Consider the following 23,370-nt stretch of genomic DNA (forward strand, 5'->3'; position numbering starts at 1 on the left):
AACCAATTATCCTATAAGAATAGTGACAATGCATTAAAAATCATATGAACCTAGTCTGATTCGTAAATGCAAACATCCACAGTTAAATTATACAATGTATAATGAACATTTGAAATATACTCACTCCATCGTAGAGTCAAAGATGGACGTTTTACATGCATTTCTCTTGTTAAAATTTCAAATCCTTCTCTAACTGTTGATTTCTAAAATGCAGATTCAACATATGTTAATATTCAAAAACATAAAAGTTGTTTGTTTGTCAGTTATAACAGTTAGATGATCAAAAGAAATACCTAAAATTTGATAGAAACATGAAGTGGTTTGTTTGTCAACTAAAAAATGACACATAGCTCTTAGAGGATGACATTCAGCATTACAACAATGATGTCAACAAAACATATAAAATTTGTAATAAGTGACCCCAACCTTATATTATCACTCCTTCTTGATGTGCTTAACCTTAGTTGAAGATTGCTTTGGAGTAACGACTTCATCTTTGAAAATATCATCCAGAGAAATTGGGACAACAACCCTCTTAGCAGGAGTGTTGCTAGAGCAATTCGGAGGACTACAATTAATTTTGGCAGATGCTTGTGGGAGTACAGATCAAGATAGCTCAAGTGTTTCGCTTGCTTACAAATCACAACTTTAAATTGTTATTATGAATGAATATCTCCCCATATGCAATAGGTTCAAAAAGTTGTCTCACAATAGGTTCATGATCAATGTCCAGTCCAACATCTTTGTCCACAACCAAAAAGGCAGCCTTTGAAGTATGTTGTTCACATTAGAGTAAACAAATTGAGCAAAATTAAAGTTGGCAGAATCTTCAAAAGACAATATAGAAATATGAGTAAAATAAAAAGAAAATCATCCTCAGTTTAATGCTTTGTACCTCATTTGGATGAAGTAAATCATATAAGGTTCGGTAAACACCATGCTCATTAAGGATTGTGACAATAGAGAATTGGCCATACAAAGATTGATATTTGATTCTAAATGCCAAGTTTTTGTTCAGAAGCTTGTCTAGGTGTATTGGATATATTTTGGGGTTGTCCTCTCCAGCCTAGATAAAAAATCAACATAGTTAGTCAACCATAATTGAATTTAGATAATAACTTAAAAAATAATGAGTAGTTATTGCACATTTAATTACCTCCTCCATGGGTTGTCTCAATTCCCTAGCAGTCATATTAATGTATGGGATATAATCTTTATCCCAAAACACAAAACATCCAACGTGATTATCGAACTCGACTTCGATTTCTATTTTGTATCTAACACATGAATATATAGTGGTACATGTAAGCAAAGCAGTAGGAATAGAAAATATTATAACTTAGTAATAGTACATTGAAATCTTACTTTGTAATAGGTTCAACATCTTTAACTCCGCAGACACATTCGAACTTGTTTCCATAAGACTTGTTTGATGTCTTGCAATCCGGGCAAGACTTAAAATACCATCAAACTTGGAGGCCTTAAATCGTTTAGTTGTGCCGATGGTTGTGGCAAAATAATCCTAATTTCATATCTTAGTTTGTCATTAATTATATGAATACTTCCATAAACTTTGTAATTACAAAAACAACGACAAACCTTTCCGGTGTCATTAATTTGATAGATACTCTTGACCTCGTTCGGGTTAGTCCATCTCTTGTTGCTAGATTGTACAAATGATTGCGATGCTTGAGTGAGAGAAGAAAATAATGTAATTGATGATTGGGTTGATGCTACCATGTACCTATATGCAAATGTAAATTACATGAAGGACATGGAAGTATACTACATAGTAGTTCAATATGCCTATAGTGCAAAGTGTTTGCCAAAATATCTTACTCAGATTTTAAAAGCGTGCATATGTGGACGGTCTAAGTTAATATGAAGTCTCGAGCCTTTTCATGCGTTTGATAGGCTAGGCAATCCAGAAGCTGCACCTCATATACAGAATATAAGTTACATATTATAACCAAAAGTAATGCCAAAGTCAGAGTTGTTTTTAGAAAAAGATGGCTAACCTTGATTTTGCTTACACCATGCATGTGTTAAAATAAGTAGTGTTAGATCAGGAGAGTTGTTGGAGTTGTTATAGCTCATGAATTGTTTAGCGTAATCTTCCCATAATACGACCTCAATAACATTTTCAGCTTCATCACGTAGAGTAATATTGACATAAGATTTCTTACCACCACCACCCATTTGTGTTTTGACAACATCTTGTAGAACACCTGCAACGTCTAAAGAATACGAAAATGAAAAACAGTTACAAAGTAATATTAACGTTGAAGTGAAGTTAAAAACATACGATACTATAAACAAAAAACAAAGGTCACCATATAAGAGATCAGTGGTGAATTTTCCACTAAGAAAATCATTAATAGCCTTAAACTTGAATTAGTGTGGCGGTATTGTGGGTATTGGCATTTTAGAAACAATGGTTCCTCCGTTGAATACAACTTTCAGCTTGTTTGGGCAGACTTTGAAAGTGAAAGAATGCCGTATATGTGAGTGACAATGAATTTATGAATAGAATAGTGAAAGAATGCCGTAATTGTATTATTGCGGATGAACAATTAGATAGAAATAGCAATGAAGAAAATAACAAACTGATAGAGAATATCTATCAGCCCCTAAGCACACAGTGTTTCCCTCACCAAGATGGTGATCCTTAACCCTAATAGAATAATTAGATACCTATTTCCCTCTCTTCCTTTCCTATTTTATAGACACAAACTTAGTTGATTATTCTCTTCCCTATTTTATCGTAACAAACTCCTATAATTATTATAATCAACTCCCATAATTATAGTAACAAACTCCTATAATTATTGTCTCTATTCTTTTACTCCTTGACCCCTTCTTCTAGTATAGCCCCTAGGTCCATAGTTAAGGCCCGCCTCGTCATCCATATCTCTATCAACACCTCCCTCCTTAAAACCAGCCTTGTCCTCAAGGCTAAGTTCAGGAAATTGTCCCCTCAGATAAGCATCATCTTCCCAAGTCACATCATCCAAAGACTTATTCTTCCATTGAATGAGACTCTGCGGAACAGTCACACCTGCCTGTACTGTCAGCCTGGTACCCAACACCTTGTCAGGATAGATGTCATCAGTACCAACAACCTCCAGTTCTTTAGGAAGTTCTTCTTGCTTCTTCCTGTAACTTCTTTCTCCGTCTTCGTCTTCCTCATTCAATTCATTCTCTACATCTTTAGCACTTCGCATTATCTGCATCCGTGTCACAGGATTCAGAGTGCGAACACGCCTTCTAATTGGAGGTTTCAATCCACTCATGAAATAACCTAAATATTGCTCCTCCGGCAATCTCTCCACTTGTGATGACAGTAACTCAAACGCCTCAACATATTCTTCCATGTTGCCAGTTTGACGCAAGGTGGATAACTCCTCAAATGGATTTTCTAATCGACGACCGCCGTAACGCGCGATCAACGATTTCTTCAATTTCTCCCAGGACAGATCATCCTCTGTTTCCATGAGTAAGTTGAACCAATGGATTGTTGCACCCTCCATGCTCAGTCGAGCCAATTTCACCCGCATCGCATCCGATGTATTCTGAACATCGAAATAAATTTCAGCTCGTGTGATCCACGCCACCGGATCACCCCCTTCGAACAAAGGAAGTTTCACCTTCTTCCCAGCAAGACGTGATTCGCTCTGTGACAAATCACCCACAGATGGCTCTGCTTCCAGTGTTCTCTTACCAGTCTGTTTGCTTAATTCAGTTAATAGCACACTCTGTTGTTGCATCTGCAGAGCCAACTCCTGCAGAGTCGTTGTTACATTCTTCATCTGTTTCTCCAAAGCTTCAACCCGGTCTCCCATCTTAGGTTGCCTTGGCATCTACAACCTATGTTGGTAGGTTTTTTTTTTTTTTGGATCCGGTAGGTCGGACCAATTGATGGATTCTTATATGAATATGTGAGTGACAATGAATTTATGAATAGAATAGTGAAAGAATGCCGTAATTGTATTATTGCGGATGAACAATTAGATAGAAATATCAATGAAGAAAATAACAAACTGATAGAGAATATCTATCAGCCCCTAAGCACACAGTGCTTCCCTCACCAAGATGGTGATCCTTAACCCTAATAGAATAATTAGATACCTACTTCCCTCCCTTCCTTTCCTATTTTATAGACACAAACTTAGTTGATTATTCTCTTCCCTATTTTATCGTAACAAACTCCTATAATTATTATAATCAACTCCCATAATTATAGTAACAAACTCCTATAATTATTGCCTCTATTCTTTTACTCCTTGACCCCTTCTTCTAGTATAGCCCCTAGGTCCATAGTTAAGGCCCACCTCGTCATCCATATCTCTATCAGAGAATATGTGGTCTTGACATGGTTGGTTGTAAGTCTGGAAAAAATAATTAAAATCAGCATATGAAGATAGCTTACACAGAAACATGGATACAACTAAGACCAATGATAAAGCAAAGTAAAATGCAACATAAAATCCATAACAGTATATGGTAAAGCCAACGACAAAACAAAGAAAAACTTGCATCAGGAAAATGATGGCATCAACTTTGAAGAGAAGCATAAATTTGTAACTCTGCATATAAGTTGCTTCAAATAAGACAAACAACATTACATGAATCAACTTTGTTATGCTAAAATAATTTGTGATATTCAGTAAAGTCAATGATAGAGCAAAGTTAAATGCTACATGAAATCCATTACAATAAATGGTAAAGTCAATGACAAAACAAAGAAAAACTTGCAGTAGGAAAATGATGGAATAAACTTTGAAGAGAAAAATAAATCTGTAACTCTACATATAATCTTCCCATAACTCAGCAGGAAAATGGTAAAACCAGTGACAATCAACAATACATGAGTCAACTTTGTAATCCGAAAATAATTTTTCACATTCAGTAAAGGCAATGGCAATGCAAAGAAAAACTTGTAATCCGAAAAATGATGGCATCAACTTTGAAGAAATAAACAAATCCATAGCTCTGAATATAACTTGCTTCAGATAACATAAAAGTTGTTGACATTCAGTAAAGCCAATGACAATGCAAAATACAAACTACAACATGAAAGTGTTAAGATAACAAATGCATATCTTATTGATATCCAGTCAATACAAAAAACAAAATGTTCATAAATAATGGCAATGAAGACAAACAACAAAGTGTTCGACAACATAAAAAACACTGAAATTTTAGAAATAACATAAAAACGTGTTAATAGAAATGAAAAATATTTTATCGACACGAGCAGCTCGTCGGAAACATAGATGCACAAGTTTAAAGATGAGAAATAACCAAGAGTGTCGACACGAAACCAGCGAATCGTCAAGACAAATAGAAACATGAAAAATAGATACAGAAGATGATAGATGAGAAATAACCAAGACAGTTGGACGGGGCAACTCAAAGAAAGAAGTAAAGAGACTTGAAAATGAATCTGAGACAAATGAAGTTGCTAGAGATGGGAAAGGAGAAAATGGAAAAGCGTGTGATATGATTTTGGAGGAAGGCACAAAATTTCATTGATCTTTAATAACCAATTTTATATCGATACTTTGTATCAAGTTAGAGGTCTCTTTGAATAAATTGTTAGCCATTAGCTAATTATCGTAATATCCAATAGTTAGTGTAACTTTGAAAAAGGGATTGGACAGTAATTGCATGCATTAAATTTTTTTTGAAGGGTCGATAGCTGATTAACTTTTGGATGAATAAGATGTGATGGTTCATTATAAATAAGATAGACTCTCCCACACTCAAATGGCTACCCTAGCGACTTCCATTGTCGTTTCTTTCTCAAAACCTTCTTCTTCTCTGTTTCTCTCTAAATTCACTTCGCACATTCACTCTGTTTCGTTTCCCAAGCGTTATCATTCAACGAGGAAGCTCATGTCGCACACTCTCGCACGCGCCACCACCCTTGGCCTCACTCACCCCGCCAACATCGAAACCCCTAAGGTCAATTTTCTTCGCCCTCGTTAACCATGCCATTATTCGTTAATCTGTTGATTTTATGTTTTCAATTTTCATTTCTCTTGCTGTTTTGAAGTTGATTATTGTGCCTGATTGGATTTGGAACGATTTTAATTGAGTATGTGTTTTATTTATGTGATGCTGAGAATGCCTTTTTTATGTTTGTGAAAATTCCTGAAAGATCTCTTTTTCTGCCACGGACATTGATGTGACGGAATGGAAAGGAGATATACTGGCAGTGGGTGTTACGGAGAAAGACCTAACGAGAGATTCAAAATCAAGATTTGAGAATCTGATCTTGAGCAAGATTGACTCTAAGTTGAATGGTCTATTAGCTGAGGCCTCTTCTGAAGAGGATTTCTCTGGTAAAGTTGGTCAATCGACTGTTCTTAGAATTAAAGGACTTGGATCAAAGAGGGTTGGTTTGATTGGTCTTGGACAGTCACCTTCCACTACTGCACTGTTCAAGGGTTTCGGTGAGGCTGTTGTCGCCGCTGCTAAGTCTGCCCAGGCTAGCAATGTTGCCATTGTTCTTGCTTCTTCTGAAGGACTTTCTTCACAATCGAAGCTTAGTACTGCCTTTGCAATTGCATCTGGTAATGATTTTTATGATTATGATTGTATAGTAGTATGTGTGTTTGTGAATGTTGGCTTGGTTTTTTTATTGTTGCATTTGATGCGTGGGCTTGAATTGTGCTAGGAGCTGTATTGGGATTATTTGAAGATCATAGATACAGGTCAGAATCAAAGAAATCAGCACTTAGATCCATCGACATTATTGGTCTTGGAACTGGACCTGAATTGGAAAAAAAGCTCAAGTATGCTGAAGATGTTTCTTCTGGAATAATTTTTGGAAGGGAGCTTGTAAACTCTCCTGCTAATGTTCTCACTCCAGGTTCATATGCCACTTTAAATTGTATTTTACATGTATAAATATATGTATGTGTATATGTGCTTCTCTAAAACTTGATCTGTACTTGGTACTGTTTTTTTTTTCCAGCGGTGTTGGCAGAAGAAGCATCTAAGGTTGCTTCCACCTACAGTGACGTTTTCACCGCTAAAATATTAGACGCTGAACAATGTAAGGAATTAAAAATGGGGTCCTATCTGGGTGTTGCTGCAGCCTCGGCAAATCCTCCTCATTTTATCCATCTTTGTTACAAACCTCCAAGTGGTCCTGTCAATGTCAAGCTGGCTTTGGTTGGAAAAGGTTTGACTTTTGACAGGTAACTCACTAAGCCATGTTTTTTTTAACCTACAACTCGATAGGATAGTGATCAATCTAAATTGGGATTTCCCTTTTGCATTATCCATGGTTTTGATTATGGTACTTAAACATTGAGTTATGAAGTTTTATGATTTTTACGGTTGATAAATATTTACATGCATTGCTCCTAAGTAGATTGTTTCAATGTATCCTTTCTACATGGATTGCTAATTTGCCACAAAGGCATACTAATTATTTGTGTAAAATACATGTGTTTTAACTCTTTTGAAAAGTGAGGAGTCCATGAATTTTTTACCCTTCTCATTCGCTTTTATTGTTTGATAGCAACTTAATAGATTTTTTTTCTTACTGTTTTTTTAAATGTTATCTGCATGTCATTAGTGGGGGCTACAACATCAAGACCGGACCTGGATGTTCAGTTGAACTCATGAAATTTGATATGGGTGGTTCAGCTGCAGTTTTTGGCGCAGCAAAAGCACTTGGTCAAATCAAACCTCTGGGAGTGGAGGTTAGTCACTGAAGTCACTGGTCACTGGTCACGACTTCCCTTTTTTGTGTATAATATCTGTGGTCCTTTGATTTTTTTTTTCAATTTTATGTTAAGACTTTGCTTAGGTATTATTAGGTGATGTAGTATGGAATATCCTTAATCTTGGGTTTGCATAGATAAAACTGATTGAGGTTTCTTATTTCATTTGGCCTTTTTTCATAATAGAGCAGCTGAGCTGAGTATGAAGTTTCATTTTACTTTGTGGTGGCTACTTTCCTTTGAAATGATTTGTTTGAAATACATAGTAGATATATTGTGTTATGTTTTATGGTGTAATATAAGTCTTGCATGTGCAGGTTCATTTTATAGTTGCAGCTTGTGAGAATATGATCAGCGGAACAGGTATGAGGCCCGGTGACATTCTCACGGCTTCAAATGGAAAGACTATTGAGGTGAGGGTTTACTACGTATTTGTGTTTTAATAAAGTAAAATAAGCTCAACTTATATTATTAAGTAGTATGTGGCTATGTGGTATTGACACATAGTATTTGATGAGTTTTTGTTTTTGTTTCAACCATTACATTGCAATCTTTCCAACCTTTTAATATGTATATAGGATAGAAACTTGGTCTTTTATATAACATTATGGCATAATTTGATCCATGTAGCTGACCACTTAGTGGGATAAAACTTGGTTGTTGTCGTTGTTGTATTGTAAGGTCCAACTGGCTTGTCATTGTTGCTTCTTTGAATATTTTATTTAAACAATCGAATGACTAATTGACTCTGAAATGCATCAGTTATTTCCAGTTGAAGAAAGTTTCTCTATAGTCATTTATGATGTTTTGGGATGTAACTCTTGATTATCATTTTCAGTGTATCAGTACTAAAACTACAAATTTATTGTAGTTAAACCTGGTACTGATAAATATATGCATACAAATACGTTGCAATTGAAGATTATTGAAGTTTCAGCTTATGTGAACTATCAGCAATGTAATATAACCTGTGTCGTAGTTGACCTTGATTTTTAAGCACTAACATTTTATATGATGTACTAGAAATTTTACATTGGTTTAATTTTGTATGTAGGTTAACAACACTGATGCTGAGGGAAGACTTACCCTAGCAGATGCTCTGGTTTATGCTTGTAACCAAGGTGTTGAAAAGGTATGAAGCATGGCATTTGCATTTTTCTTTCTGCGTCATGCAAGCATTCCTATAAATTATAACATATATTGGTTGCCTTCCCAATACAGTTGCTTCACATATAATGTTTCACATAATAGATTTGGTGAATTTTTTCAATTATGCAACGAAAGAGAAATTCTAGTAGAACACTCATATTTACATACTCTGGAGTTGAGTACACTCTTTGTGATTGGTTCATTCTCCGAAATGTTGAATCTTTTTGAGAAAGTGGTCAATTTACAAGGCAACTAAATTATTAACTTTTCAAAAAAATGAATTAATCATAAAGAGGGTGTTGCCAGCATATCTCCATAATATCTACCATTCTCATTGTTTAAAAGAATCTAATTCTGTTTCTTTCTACCAAGATTTGCTGAAATATATAGTGCTGAGTTTGGCCTTTTTTGTTTTTACAAACTTCTCATCTGCTTTCTGTTTTCTAGTAATCCATCTAGACAAGCTTAACTTAATTTTTAGGTGTATGGTTTGGTTTTAGAATAGTGCTAACTGGCAGACCAACTCTTCTTCAGATTGTTGATTTGGCAACCTTAACAGGGGCGTGCGTAGTTGCTCTTGGGCCCTCAATCGCAGGTAAAGATATAAAACTATTATGTTGTTTACGGATTCAATCTTCTCTTATTACCATATACCAAAATTTACTTGTAAAAATCAGAAAAAAGTCTATTTTAGTTGGTACGATAAGCTCCTTAAGTTTTAGGATTTTGGAGGAAATAGTAGAGCTAAACTTGGGGGAGGATAAAACCGTCAAATAATGTCTAATTATTACTGCAAATTATTATTTTGAAGGTGTGTTTTCGCCTAGTGATGAGTTGGTAAAAGAAGTTTTGGAAGCTTCTGAAGTGAGTGGAGAGAAATTTTGGAGGCTGCCATTAGAAGAAAGCTACTGGGAAACAATGAAATCAGGAGTGGCTGATATGTTAAACACTGGTGGAAGACCAGGTGGTTCTATTGCTGCTGCTCTTTTCCTGAAACAGGTATGTGCTTAATAATGATATAGATTTGTTTGAATCTCTCTTGTCAAGATGATTGGGCAGTTGTGTATCCTGGAGCGGTGATAGCATTTCTAGCTCCTGATTTTTTGAAGTGATTGTATGAAACTGTAAGTTGAAGAGTTGTAATCTGAAACAATTTTGGTGTTGCAGTTTGTTGATGAAAAGGTTGAATGGTTGCATATTGACATGGCTGGTCCTGTGTGGAATGACAAGAAGCGCACAGCAACAGGATTTGGCGTTGCTACTCTAGTGGAATGGGTTTTAAAAAATGCTTCTTAACTGAAAACTGAAATGTTTCAAATATGGTTGGCATGATGACGTATAAGATAAGATAAAAATGGTGTTATGTTTTTCCTGGGGTTGTTTGCTTGTATGAATAAGTTGTTTGATGGGGGATGGAAAAGGTGGCAAGCTGAGGTATATTCCAGTGTATTAAAAAAAAAACTGAATTTTAATGTTTTGCTAGTAATTCAATGAAGCATCTAATTGTTTTGTTTATATTTTTGTGTCATCTTACGTAGGACTAGTAGTTTTATGGTGTGTCAAGTGTCTATTTAGAAGAAAAAAAGAAAAGAAAAAGAAGTTTCGACCAATGTGCTTGTTAACGAGTGCTGCGTTCCAACTGTTTGAACTAGTGATGGCCAAAGGAGATGTGACACTTTTAATGTGTTTTCCACACACACCAGCATTTCAATTAACATTATTAATAATTGACGTTAGGTGTTACTGAAGATGTGAGGTGACTGGCTAGACGAAATTTGAGTTATCCTAACTGCAATTTATTGGAGTGTGGATTCTAAATATATAAAAGTGGTGATCAAAGCTACTATACTATCGGGCATTTGTCAGATAGACATCACCAAGAGCGAGTTAAAGAGTGTAAGAGCATCCACATTTATTATCCTCACTTGAATTCAATTGAAATCACATGCAGAAACGTTCTCCAATTAGAGAACGTGTGTAAAGAAATGAGCTTTATCACGAAATATCCAAAGTTTTTTGACGTAACCGCAGAGTCTGCAACCGTGAGAACTGTGTGGCGGGACAAACACTGTCTAACAGGACAGACAAAGATGAATTGTGACGACTATGAGATGAAAAGATAAGGAGAAGGAACGAGAGGAGCAGAAAAGTATGCGAGGAAAGAAAAGATAGATTGTTTTAATTTTTTTTAGTTGTTTATAATGCTTTCTTGAGGCATTGAATATTGGTTTTGAATACATTCAAATAGATTCGATTACAAAACAACCAACAAAAAGACAATAAAGTCTTAGTACACCATGATAATACGAGTACACATTTGAAATATCTAAATCTTAATGAACATCACATTTCGTCTTTAAATAATCTTTCGCTTTCCCTTTCCAATTAATGAACATCACACTTGGATAAGCATGATTTTCGTGCTTATTCAAGTGAACACCTAATTATACCATCCAAATTAGTCACTTCCATATATGCTCTCCATGAAGTCATCACTTCATAAATTCACACACCACAAGGATGTATCACACAATGATGTTCAAACTCAAACAAACTCAATCTTAGTGTGATTATTATTGTAATTACATATTTCCTAATACAAAGATACTTAAGAGAATTTTCTAATTACACATATGTCTATCTTACCACACAAGTTACTCATAATCAATGGGTCATACCCTTCACTCATGAAATTTCTCATGAATTAATTCATCGTGAATCATGCATTACCTACTTATAATCATATTCTAATAAATTTTATGATGAATTATATTCTAATAACTTAAGGGATCATTAAAGTTGCATGTCTCTGCTATCTTAATGGTTATAATTTTGTTGTCTGTCAGTTTTTGGTTTTTAATGTTATGTCATTTAGTGTCCTTTTCAATTACACATTTATGGATCGGGTTTTAGATCTATATTTTTAGCATGCATAAATCAAAGTGTTTGATTATAGTGTAAGAAATATGCTTTAATTCAAAATGTCGAGTTTTTTTTTTGATCAAGAATTATATTTGAGATTGGTTCAAGTTATAACATTGGTATAATCTCAAAACATCTTTGAAATTGCCAAAAAAAATGAGATTCTAGGTGTGTGATTTAAATCACACACCACGTAAATCGAATCAAATGAAACAAAGACTGCAAAAAATGTTGGAAGATGTCATGATTCGAATCGTAACTTGTACTTGATTCAAATCATAACACCTTTTGATTCAAATCATGGCTTACACTTGACTCGAATCATGAAGAACTACATTTCCATGTTTTGCCAGTGTCACATTTGATTCAAATCATACATTTTCATTACTTGAATCATGACTCAAATCATGACTAAAGTTATACATGTGGGTTTCTCATATGTTCATGATCTTGATTCAAATCACTTTGATCTTTGACTCAAATCATACTTTTTACTTGTGATTCGAATCAAATATCATTTTCACTCATTTTTGTGGTAGATCATCATCCCTTATAGAAATCGTTTTCTCTCAAAGCTTTCACAATGTTAGAAAATATACACCTCCAATATTGATTTGAGAACTCACAAACCACTCGTTCTTTCATATTTTCAAAAGAGTTTTGAAGCTTTTGTGAACACTTGCAAATGATTTCTTTCGTCTTCTTTCTCTATTGTTGTATGAATATGAATCTCATTTTCGGAGATTAGTGATTGTTGAGAAGATTCTTTTTTGAATTTAACATTTCGTTGAATATTTGGTTAAGATTTCAGAGGTTCGTAAGGTGTTGTGTCTTTTGACAATTCTAGTGAAAAAAATAGGTTTTTCTCTCCAAGATCATCTTGGTAGTTCTCAGTGAAAGCCTACAGACAAGGTGGGGGCTCTTCTCAATCTTCGAACAGATCAATACTCAATATACCGATGAGATCAAGTAAAGATTTCCGCAAAACAGAGACTTAAGAGCAGGTTGTTGGGGCGAGAAGATTAGAGGCGATTTCTTGTGAAGATTTCACAAAGAGTTCAGTTCGTAGAATGTATACAAGTCAAAGATCCAGAAATAACTTTTTTATATTTCCAGCGTTAATTTGGATATTACTCTTGTAATTTTGCCACAAATATTATTCAAAGACCATTTTTTTCAATGGGTAACCATTAGAGACTAGAGTAAGGGCAAAGCAAGGACGAACACGCCGAACTAGTATACATCCCAGTGTACTCTCTTCTCTTTGTCTCCTTTTTAATTTCGTAGTCATTGCATGATTATGTTGTTTTTTATTACTTTTTAGAATTGCATGCCATTAGCATTTCTTTTGTTCGCGACTTTATTGTAAAGGTGTAGGTTTTGTTAGAATTGAAACTTCGATTTTGTCTTGTTGTACATTAAACCGAAAATTGTGATTGTAGAATCTAAATGCAAACTCATATGCCACCGCTCCTACTCAATTTATGACTTGGAAGGGTCATGTGTATCAAAGGCTTAACTTATTCGTTTTAAATAATCCTCTTACTCTTAACTTAAGAGTAACCTTCAAAAGGCGTTTTGAACTTCCTACCGTATAAGGCTTCATATAGTACTATCCAAATACTAGAATGTTGTTTGTTGTTGTATGAAATTTAATTATCGGTAAATGTTAGTTTCAATTTCCTCCATTTTCCAAGATTTAAGCTCGTAGCATATCTTCTCTCGTCTGAATTGTCCTTTTTGTTTGACCATCAATTTGCGGATGGTTTGCCATATTGAAATTGATTCTTGTCTCCAAGGCTTAGCATTTTCTAAAAATATGAAGTGAGCTAGTTAAGATACTACGCAGGTCGTCTTATCTATTAGAAAATGGACGAACTAGTTCAACCTATTTATTATCATATAAATTGAGAACTCTGTAAATGCAAAATAATGCAAACTTATAAATGTTTTAGAATAAAAAAGAATACATGTTTAAATTGGATTTGCTAACTCCCTTTGTTCAATTTTACCAAATGGAATGCCACAGTCCAATTTAACACTGTTTTGGCAAAAAATTTAAAAAATGATCAAATTAACTAACAAAATAGTTTTGAAGGACTAACAAATAATCTTTATTAGATAAAAGATGAAAAGTAAAATCTTAAATTAAATTAAATAATTTCAAAAATAATTAAGCTAACTAAATAAATATTGCGAATATCATTATCATCATGTATTATATTTCTTCCATTTCATATTAAGTGATGTAGTTCATCATTTCCCATATATATATATATATATATATATATATATATATATATATATATAAACGAAAGAAAAATAATAATATTTTTATTAAAATACTTATTATTAAATATTTAAAATGATAAAAGTAATATTTAATTAAAAATACAATTAAAAAATTGAATTAATATTATATTATAAATTAAAGTGAATCATCATTTTGAAACACTTTTTTGCAAATGGATTATTGATTATGGGAATGAGAAAATAATATTAACATGAGTAAATCAAACCCCTTAATTAAAGACAAGGTTGTGTTTAATTAACGCAAAATCCGGTAGTAAAATGAAGATTTGAATCCCTCGAAAAAGTTAAGGAAAACATGACAAGGAAAAATGGTTCTTGTTCCTATGACTTCACTAAAACTTAGATTTATTGCAAAAACACTCAATCAAACTCTCTCTCCTCTTTCACACTCACACACCAATCAAGAGAATAATACTAATAAATAACAAATAAAAAAACCAAAATCCCTTCTTCCATGAATCACAATAATAACAAAACATCATAAACAACCTGTTCCAGTTTTCATTCCATTCGCTATGAACTAGAAAGAGAAAGATTCTTTACTCTATTTTGGAGCAACAAAAATGAGTGTATCTTTGACTGTTATGACCTTCAATCTTCATGATGATGAGCCACAAGATAGTCCTAATTCATGGGACAAAAGAAGAGACATATGCATAAGTGTTATTACCAGTTACTCCCCCATCATCCTCTGTACCCAACAAGGTTCTTGTTCTTTCTCACTACTACCCATCTTTTTTTTCCATCTGGGTTTTATAAAAATCGTTTCTTTTTTCTGTTTTCTTAGTTCTGGATCCTTCTTCATGAACCCTTCAATGTTCCATTACTAAAAATGGTTGCTTTGTTGATCTTTTGATTTGATTTGGTTTTCATGATTATTTTGATTCAGTTTATTTATCCCTTTCTTTTGATTTGATTTTCATCTGGAATCAGGAGTGAAAACTCAATTGGATTTTCTCCAGCAGGGTTTGCCAGGTAAACAAACTTCCGATAGGATTCATTTTATACTTCTCAAATTTGTTCTCTGCATTGTTTGATTGATTACATTTACTAGGATTGTGCAAATGTTTGGCTATCCCATGAAAAAAATTGATTTTGAGGGAATTGATTCTGGTTAAAAGATTCATGTGTTTTCGGAAGTATGTTTTCAGACATTGTTTGTTCTTATCAAACCCTTTTTATGCGAAATATTAATCTGCTTCGAAACAGATTCGTCTAAGTTGATTAAAAAAAACTCAGGTTATGATCAGTTTGGCGTCTCGCGAAAAGGGCCACAAGATACTACTGATGAGCATTGCACTATCTTCTATGACAAGGAAAAGGTATATGCGAAGATTTTTCGTATTATCTCGTATAATTTTCTACTTAACTGATTGGTGAACAGATCGGTTCACAGTTTTTTCTTTTAAATGAAGGTAGAGCTTCTAGAAGGTGGAACCTTTTGGTTGTCGGAATCTCCGTCTGTGCCCGGAAGCATTTCATGGGGTTCCGAAGTTCCTTGCATCGCAACATGGGCTATATCCTTTATGATTTTGAATTGTTTTCAAACTGTGATTTGCTTTTGTAGTACAATCTTTTGGTTATTTTCTTTGACAAGATGTCCACACATTTCAACTGAAAGGAGTTGAACCGCCCGGATTCTCGTTTCAGATAGTAAATACAAACATGGACGAGATCAGTCCTCGCGCCCGTAGACGAAGCGCTTTACTCACATGGCAGCACATTGCATCCTTACCACCTAGTCTACCAGTTGTGTACTGCGGTGGATTCAATACGCAAAAGGAATCAACTACCGGACGTTTCCTTCTTGGAAGATCGAGGTAGTTTCTACATACTTCCAATCGCTAGTTCTTATCAATATTCATTTCTCAAGTTTATATCACGAGTTTACTTTCGGTGAGCGCAGAGAACATGGTGTAGTTGGTGATATGAGGGATGCGTGGCCTAGCGCACGCGTAAGGAAAAACGTTTCCTTAATTCGCACCTATCACGGATTCAAGGGTACTTCTCGCTTCGATGCTTTAATGTTGTTATTTCCATTTCATGAGCACGAGCATGATATGACCTTGTGCTATTATCGGGTTTTTTAGGTGACAAACAAGGAACTGTCGAATACCTCAAGTTAATTTTCCGAGCTCTCTGCCTCTGCTGGGATCGCCAAACACAAGATCTTCACGTCGATTGGATCCTTTTCAGAGGTAGATCTCTTATTCCCGTTTCATGTGAAGTGGTGAATGATAACATTGATGAATGTTATCCGTCATCTCACTTTCCTATATTTGCCGAGTTTATGCTCCCTCGCACGGTAAGAATGTTAGAATCGCCGGTTCAAGAGGATAGCTAAATTTCCATGTTTTGCTATATCCGAGTTCGTCGACTCTTATTTTTTTCTCTATGTTTATCATCCGTATCAATCATGAATGAGTTTCTTCTCTAGTTTTATATGAGTTTGCAGCATGTTAATGGTTCAAGTATTGAAGTATATACTTCTGAAAAATGTAATACATAATAACTATGAACAAAATTTGTAAGATGAAGATTGGTTCCATGCTTTTGAGGATCATGTATTGAAAAATAGACTTCAATTTGCTTCTTCTTTTAAGCTCTTCATGCTGTTTCTTTCTGAAATGCACTTCTAAACTTTATTCTCTGATTAGTTTTATGACTTCTTTATTGACAGAAATGACTTATTTTATAGGTTATCATTATTGAATCATTTCTAAGTTATGTGATTTAACCATACATCAATTAAAATGACATTAACAAACCTTACATGCATTGACCATTTTATTTTAATCATTGTAATAGTATTTTTTTTACTATGGTTTTAAAACTGAAAAATGGATGAAATTTCATTAAATAAAAATATTTTATTTATAAGATTTGTAAAGGAAAAATATTAATGATGTTAGTTTTTGAAAAAAATTGACAGGGACAAGAAAATTTAAAGCAATGATCAGTATACGAGAAAGAAAATAGAAATTTTTTAAGCTCATCTCAAAGATATATATTTTTTCTTGCAATAAGATTAAATTGTGTATTTTTAATAATTTTCATAAAATAAATTGTATATTTATAATTGTTAAAAACTAATTCTTTCCTTTTCTGAGGTGATTTAAGTAGTGAATACTTAAAGTAAAAGTTGTGTAATTTGGTGTTTGATTAGATAGCGTTGTAGTTGTAAATTAAAAGTTTTGTTCCCACGAAACATTGTAATTGATATAAAGGTTGCAAGTTGAACCTTAGTAGAAATTTGGTGTAAGGAGGTTGTAAGCCGAACATATGACAAAAGTTCAAGTTGATAGTGAAACTCTAAAAGAGAAACATATGACAAAAGTTCAAGTTGATAGTGAAACTCTAAAGGAGAATCTTCTGGAGACTGCAGCAGGTTGCGTTATTTCAGACGGAACGAATATAAATCTTAGTCTCTAACATAAATAATACGTTTCGTTTTATATTTTTTTATTGATTATTTTATTATAATCAAGATTATACAGAATGAGCAGGCAACCACTACCCTTTTTTGGATGACAAAATCAATTCTCTTAAAAACTACATTTATTATCCTCGGAGACACAACATTGTTATGCATGAACCTTTGCATTCTCTGTAAAAGATTAATTGCTTATGGTGCTAGAAAACTAAAAGTGTCAAAGAAAAATGGCATGAAAGCAGGTTGATTGTCGGAACATACTTTCTCATGCTTGGCCACTTTACTTAAAGCAGCTTCGAGAGCTGTCTGCCCCACAATAAAATCTCAGATCTTCAATCCCACAGGTGGGAAAATCCCAGTCAAGTCTACACATGCATGTTTCCCTCCTACCCACTCATATACTAGAACATCTGCTAGCTTAATTGTCGACCTACCCTCCTGCGGGCCAGTTAAAAAATTCATAAGTGCTTCTTTATTCACGGATACCTTGACACGTCTAAATATATCAAATAAGACATCCCTAACAAAGTCATGTCGGTGTTTGAATTCCAGAAACTCCTTATAATGAATGACATGTTCTCCAAAAGTATCCAAGCATGCCTTGCGGAAAACAAGGCAAACCTCATCAATAGGAAATAAGGGGATCATAAAGGCTGTATTTAAGGATGGTACGATACTCTATCGGGAACATAAGTTGGCCTAGACCATCAATAGGGATAACAAGGATAAAATCTTAAGCATGTGCTGCTTGCAAACAAACAAAATCTGTTTTCTGTCTTGTGCTCATTTCAAACTTTACATTCATGTCCTAAACACTTTTACTAAAAAGGGCACTCGCCAAAACATGTTGTGCTTTAGGATTGACAATGTCCTTTCTAGTAAAACTGCTAATGTCAAAATCTGGAATCACATCACTAAGATGATCCAAAGCTCTGTCAAAATCAAGGTACATAACACATATCCCACTATCTCTCAAAATATGATCATGTAACGCCCAAGATTGGGCCCTAGAAGCCACAAACGTGTATGAGGCAACCTCTATTGCCGAGTACAAACCCAATCCCCCAAATCTAATAGGTAAAGAAGCCACCCTCCATTGAAGATCCCGAAGTAAGGACCTCCATCAACCACGCTCTCTTTAACCACCATTCACAACTCTTTATCAAACCAAATAGTTTCTTTCTCCATATAATTAGGTTGACAAGTTCGAAGGCCAAATATGAGTTTGACGATACCCATGCAAGAACAAAGTAAAAAAAGCCCACTCTAAGGATCCCTTAGTTGCGATAGAAGATGAATTAACTCAACAACCCTGTCCGCTCTCTTCATGGGTAACCCCTCGATAAAGCCTTCATCTCGACTAATAGTCCCTCCAAGCAACTTCATCCCTGACATTGCCTTCCAATATCCGAAGGAAACAACTCCTCACGGAGTTTACTACCATCACACAAAGGCAAAAAAGTCTCAATTTTAAGAATATTCAATTCAAGACCTAATCTTGGACCGGACTCCTGAATGATGTCAAAGGCTTTAACCACCTCCTATGAATCCCATATGATGGGCCCATCATGAAGATACCAAGCATGAAGAAGAAGCTTACAATTGTGACTAATTTGATGAATAAGGAGCGGCCCTAATGGGTCACCTTGTTGCACTCCAGTGGTCGACATAATATGACCATCCCTAAGGTATAACCTTGTCTCCTGACCATAGATAAACTCAACTCACAAGGAAATAGATGGCCATCTCACTCTCACCTCTCGCAGTATGGCTGAACGATCTACCAGGTTAAAAGCATTTGTGAAATCTACAGTGAGCATAGTCAAAGAGAAATCTTCATGTTACTTGCTTAATAGCTTGTTGGCACTGTGCAAAATAGCCTCAACATCATCTGATACCCCGACCCTAAATTCGAAGTCATTAAGATATCGTTCCATATCCTTACTAACCTCTTTCATTGCAACCTTGGACACCAACCGTCTCCAAATAGAACCCAAAATAATTGGTCGTATCCCACCATCAGGCTTCAATAGCGGTGTCAAGGATGCAACCACAATAAACTCTGCCAAACTCATAGGGCATCTCCCTCCCAGCCATAGGTTAACAACTAGAGTGATTGCACATAAGAGATCTCTAGACACATTAGAGCCTTATCCACAAAGTGTCTCCAATAACTATTGCACTCTCAAACCATCTCTACCACATGAAGTCCCTTTAGGGAATGACTTAATGCACTTGAAGATATTATCAACTTCAACCACTAGAGGAACTTCAGAGAATAAGATGGTTGACATGGAGGGAGGTGATTTGTACGGATGTTTAGCCTCTAGAGACTTCAAAGTATATGCATTATAAGGGGATACACCAGATGACCCAAACACTTTTACAGCTAGTGTGAAGCGACCATCTGCAACCTTACGAAGGAATTTATTGATGTTAGAGCTCACCTTTGATCTTTATCCTTAACAAGACATCCCTCATGGTCTGACTTATCTTGCTCAGAGCTGCCCAACACACTATTAACTAACTTGGCAAGACAATCTGCACCCCTCAAAATAGCCAAGCACTCCAAAATATGATGTTGTTGCAAGGTTTTCTGGTTCCTAGACTTGAAATCCCACCTATTCTGAGGCTTGAACACCTGTAAAGTGAAACGAGGGAGAAGTAACAACTAAACCCAAGCACCTACAGATCCCGGTTCAGTAACCACCTTGAGGAGCACATCTTTCAATGATTGAGAGAAAGCAAGACAAAACTTAAGAGGTGTGCCATTTACAGTGAAGATAGGTAATGTGAAAACTCTCTCTAACAACCTTGTATCCAATAATATCCTCTCATTTGAAACAAGGTTATTAAAGCTTGTTGTATATGGTTTTACAATACTCATAATGTGACTTCCGACCTCCCATGTCCCATGAATAGTCCGAACCAGACCATCAAGATGATGACATGCCCGACTCATGTTCGTCACTGCATAAGTGTAACGTCTTAAGATGAGACATCATACGAGAAATACCCTTGCTCTCATCCTTGCCATCAGGGAAACAATGGAACTCACGGAAAGGACAATGCAAATCTCCTATATGAGTAGAAACCATATGACAATGAAAAATTGTGCTTCTCCCCTACTTAATGAAAAAAAAATCTGGTTGAGGAATTTTAACAAACACCTTGCAGGCAACAACGAAAGAGCATTTCACCATGGTTGTGATGCTCTCTATTTCAGGCCATCAACAATCCACAATCCAAGATGCTAAATGTAGTAAAATGTTGAATAGTGGTGGCATGAAAGGTGATGTTCACGAAGCTTGGCAAATGATGAATAAAGCAAAGACTATGAAACATGCTCCTGACATATGATATCTTAGTGTGCTCTTTCTAGCTCTTCTCTTTTAATTTATTGTATTTAGTCTTCCACACTTGATTCTCTACTTCATCTTCTTTCTTAAAATTGACCAAGCTAAATCAACCTTTTTATAAAAAGTTTTCAAAAAACATATAACACAACTCACCCTCTCTTATTTTTTAAGTCATTTGGTCAACATTTCAGTTGTTTAATTTTGTCAACAATTTTGGTACCAAAGAGAAAGAGAAACAAATATTACCATTAGAAGATTCATCTATAATCATCAATAAGTTTTGTAAGTTTTGTAACTTTCTTTTAATTGTTTTAGCCATGAATCCTTTCAGTTTTACAATTTTACTTTACTAGATACTGTTGAAAATATTTGTTGTTTAAGTTCTGTGCAGTGCATGTAACAAAAATTTCAAACCAATTTTGGAGGCAACCCTTATATCATCTGGAATGTGAATACATTATGTGTGACTCTGTGGCGGTGGTCACATGAAAGACCAATGCTACTCCAAAGGATTTCTTGCGAAAGAAGCAAATTATATGGGAAACTATCGGAACAATAACCACTTCAAAACATATTGTCATACCCCAAAATTTGCCCATTAATCTTGCAAAACATTTCTCGAAGCACTCCAACTTATTCTGCAAGGCACTGACCTTAAAGGAACAAAAGCCCAGCTCACAACAGGCCCAATCCAGAAAAAGGCCCAAACTAGCTCGCTCGCTAGGCGAGCAACTCCTTCGCCTAGCGAATCTTGCGAATACCAGAATTATTGGGCTTCATTCTGAGCCCATTAGGTCACAAATGGCCTGCTCGCTAGGCGAGCAAATCCTTCGCCTAGCGAACCCTTCGCTACAACGCTCGTCTAGCGAATCTTGCGATATATCAGAATTTTTGGGCTTCATTCTGAGCCCATTAGGTCACCACAATCACTATAAATACCGACACTTCAGTCACGAAAAAAGGGAAAAACGGAGGAAGACGGACAGAAACCCCGGAGACCAACTCAGAGAATTCCGAGTAAAGAAACCCTGAAGGCCGCTCATCCGCACCAAGGTTGCCTCCGCCCAATTCGACCCGATTTGCCAATCCAAAGCTGCAATTCCATTGCAAACAGGTTTGCGCATCTCTACTGTTTTATGCTTTTAATCGGTAATCGCTACATACATAAGGCATCATGATTTTCGGATATGTAATTTGATTTCACATGTGAATTTAAGTATGCCTGAATATCCTGAATGTTTGTCCATGCTATTCCTGTAATTAAATGCCATAAAGTTCAGGGTGCCGGAATCATGCTGCTATCAAACTCAAAACCCGTAGCAGCTCGCTAGCACATCGCTAAGCGAGCCTGTAGCGAGCACTCGCTAAGCCTTCGCTAGGCGAAGCAGGAGCGAACGGGACAGTGGCTGTTTTGTTTCTTTTCTGTTCTGCCTTATGTTTATCTAATTAAGATTTATTATAATTCTGCATCATTTGGTCTGACTTTATGACTGTTGTTTTTATGTTGTGGTGCAATTTTCAATTGTACTTTATCTCGATGTTCTAACCCGTGTGCTGAATTGTGTAAAGGCTTATATATTCCCGAGGAAACGGCCGGCTAGGTATTCCACTTTATGTGTGGGATACCCTTATGGAGATGGATTCTGAACTACTTAATTTTTATGTGGAGATTCATCCTAAATTCCCTAGCTGATTTTAATGTATTGATTTCGTCGATTTTAATGTGGACCTAATTACTTAATCGATTACGGCTATCTAATTAATTGTAAAACTTTGCCTTTAAATATGCGATCTTGGACCTCTCTTTGTTGCCTTACGGTATTATGGTCATGTCCCGCGAATGTGGGGATATACTTAGCAAAGACCCTTCGATTACATCATCATAAAATAAATCATAGTCCCTCGGATGTTGCCTTCGAATATATGATTTTGTCCCTCGATGACCCTTCGGTGTAGCCTACGGTTAAATGATGATCGTCCCTTCGAATGCTAAGGTATCCTTACAACTGTTGCCTTCAATGACCAATCGATGACCCTACGATGACCCTTTTACATCCAAAGGATAAAACTACCTACTTCTCAATAGTAAGGACAGTTTTACCCTCATAAGGATTGGAAATGCCCATAAAGACCTTGGGTAGGTATAACTCTTAATTGCTTACTCACAATTTAAAATACTTTTCACACTTCACAAATACTAGAAAATCACCACTTGGTATACATTCATACTAGAATCATTACTGAGTTATATTTTTCTAAACAACTTTCAAAACTAAACGAGATAACCACTTTGTATACATTCATACGAGAATCATTACAAAGTTAAATTCTCTTTTCAAAACATTTTCTAAACAATTCACAACCACTTTTTCCAGACAAACATAAGTGATCAAGCAATTAAGAGCCCATGGATAACCATGGATATAAAGGGTGCTAACACCTTCCCTTTGTATAA

The 23,370-nt window shown here is 35.3% G+C and overlaps 3 protein-coding genes across 4 annotated transcripts; 2 read left to right on the top strand and 1 right to left on the bottom strand.

Moving 5' to 3' along the window:
- Positions 1-326: 326 nt before the first annotated feature.
- On the bottom strand, positions 327-5,590 carry LOC127138433 (uncharacterized). Of its 2 annotated transcripts, none has more exons than XM_051064885.1 (7): positions 5,391-5,590; positions 2,019-4,388; positions 1,840-1,931; positions 1,600-1,744; positions 1,366-1,522; positions 1,157-1,277; positions 327-1,066 (listed from the first exon to the last, which is right to left on the bottom strand). In XM_051064885.1, exon 2 carries the CDS (start codon positions 3,858-3,860, stop codon positions 2,835-2,837), a length of 1,026 nt encoding a protein of 341 aa, XP_050920842.1. In that variant the 5' UTR covers positions 3,861-4,388; positions 5,391-5,590; the 3' UTR covers positions 327-1,066; positions 1,157-1,277; positions 1,366-1,522; positions 1,600-1,744; positions 1,840-1,931; positions 2,019-2,834. The 2 variants fall into 2 exon arrangements, with proteins under 2 accessions (XP_050920842.1, XP_050920843.1); XM_051064886.1 differs by having other exon boundaries at positions 5,305-5,590.
- An 89-nt stretch (positions 5,591-5,679) lies between these two features.
- Positions 5,680-10,403, top strand: LOC127138432 (leucine aminopeptidase 1). The gene is made up of 10 exons (XM_051064884.1): positions 5,680-5,967; positions 6,164-6,578; positions 6,683-6,877; positions 6,983-7,208; positions 7,592-7,718; positions 8,057-8,152; positions 8,794-8,871; positions 9,423-9,483; positions 9,700-9,887; positions 10,056-10,403. Exons 1-10 carry the CDS (start codon positions 5,770-5,772, stop codon positions 10,182-10,184), a joined length of 1,713 nt encoding a protein of 570 aa, XP_050920841.1. The 5' UTR covers positions 5,680-5,769; the 3' UTR covers positions 10,185-10,403.
- Positions 10,404-14,395: 3,992 nt separating this feature from the next.
- LOC127138435 (uncharacterized) lies at positions 14,396-16,718 on the top strand. The gene is made up of 7 exons (XM_051064887.1): positions 14,396-14,828; positions 15,057-15,098; positions 15,363-15,445; positions 15,539-15,640; positions 15,729-15,943; positions 16,030-16,124; positions 16,214-16,718. The coding sequence occupies exons 1-7, from the start codon at positions 14,687-14,689 to the stop codon at positions 16,465-16,467; spliced, it is 933 nt and encodes a 310-aa protein (XP_050920844.1). The 5' UTR covers positions 14,396-14,686; the 3' UTR covers positions 16,468-16,718.
- The last annotated feature ends 6,652 nt before the right edge of the window (positions 16,719-23,370 follow it).

The sequence above is a fragment of the Lathyrus oleraceus genome, chromosome 4, assembly GCF_024323335.1.
Source record: "Lathyrus oleraceus cultivar Zhongwan6 chromosome 4, CAAS_Psat_ZW6_1.0, whole genome shotgun sequence".
In the NCBI taxonomy this organism is placed as follows: domain Eukaryota; kingdom Viridiplantae; phylum Streptophyta; class Magnoliopsida; order Fabales; family Fabaceae; genus Lathyrus; species Lathyrus oleraceus.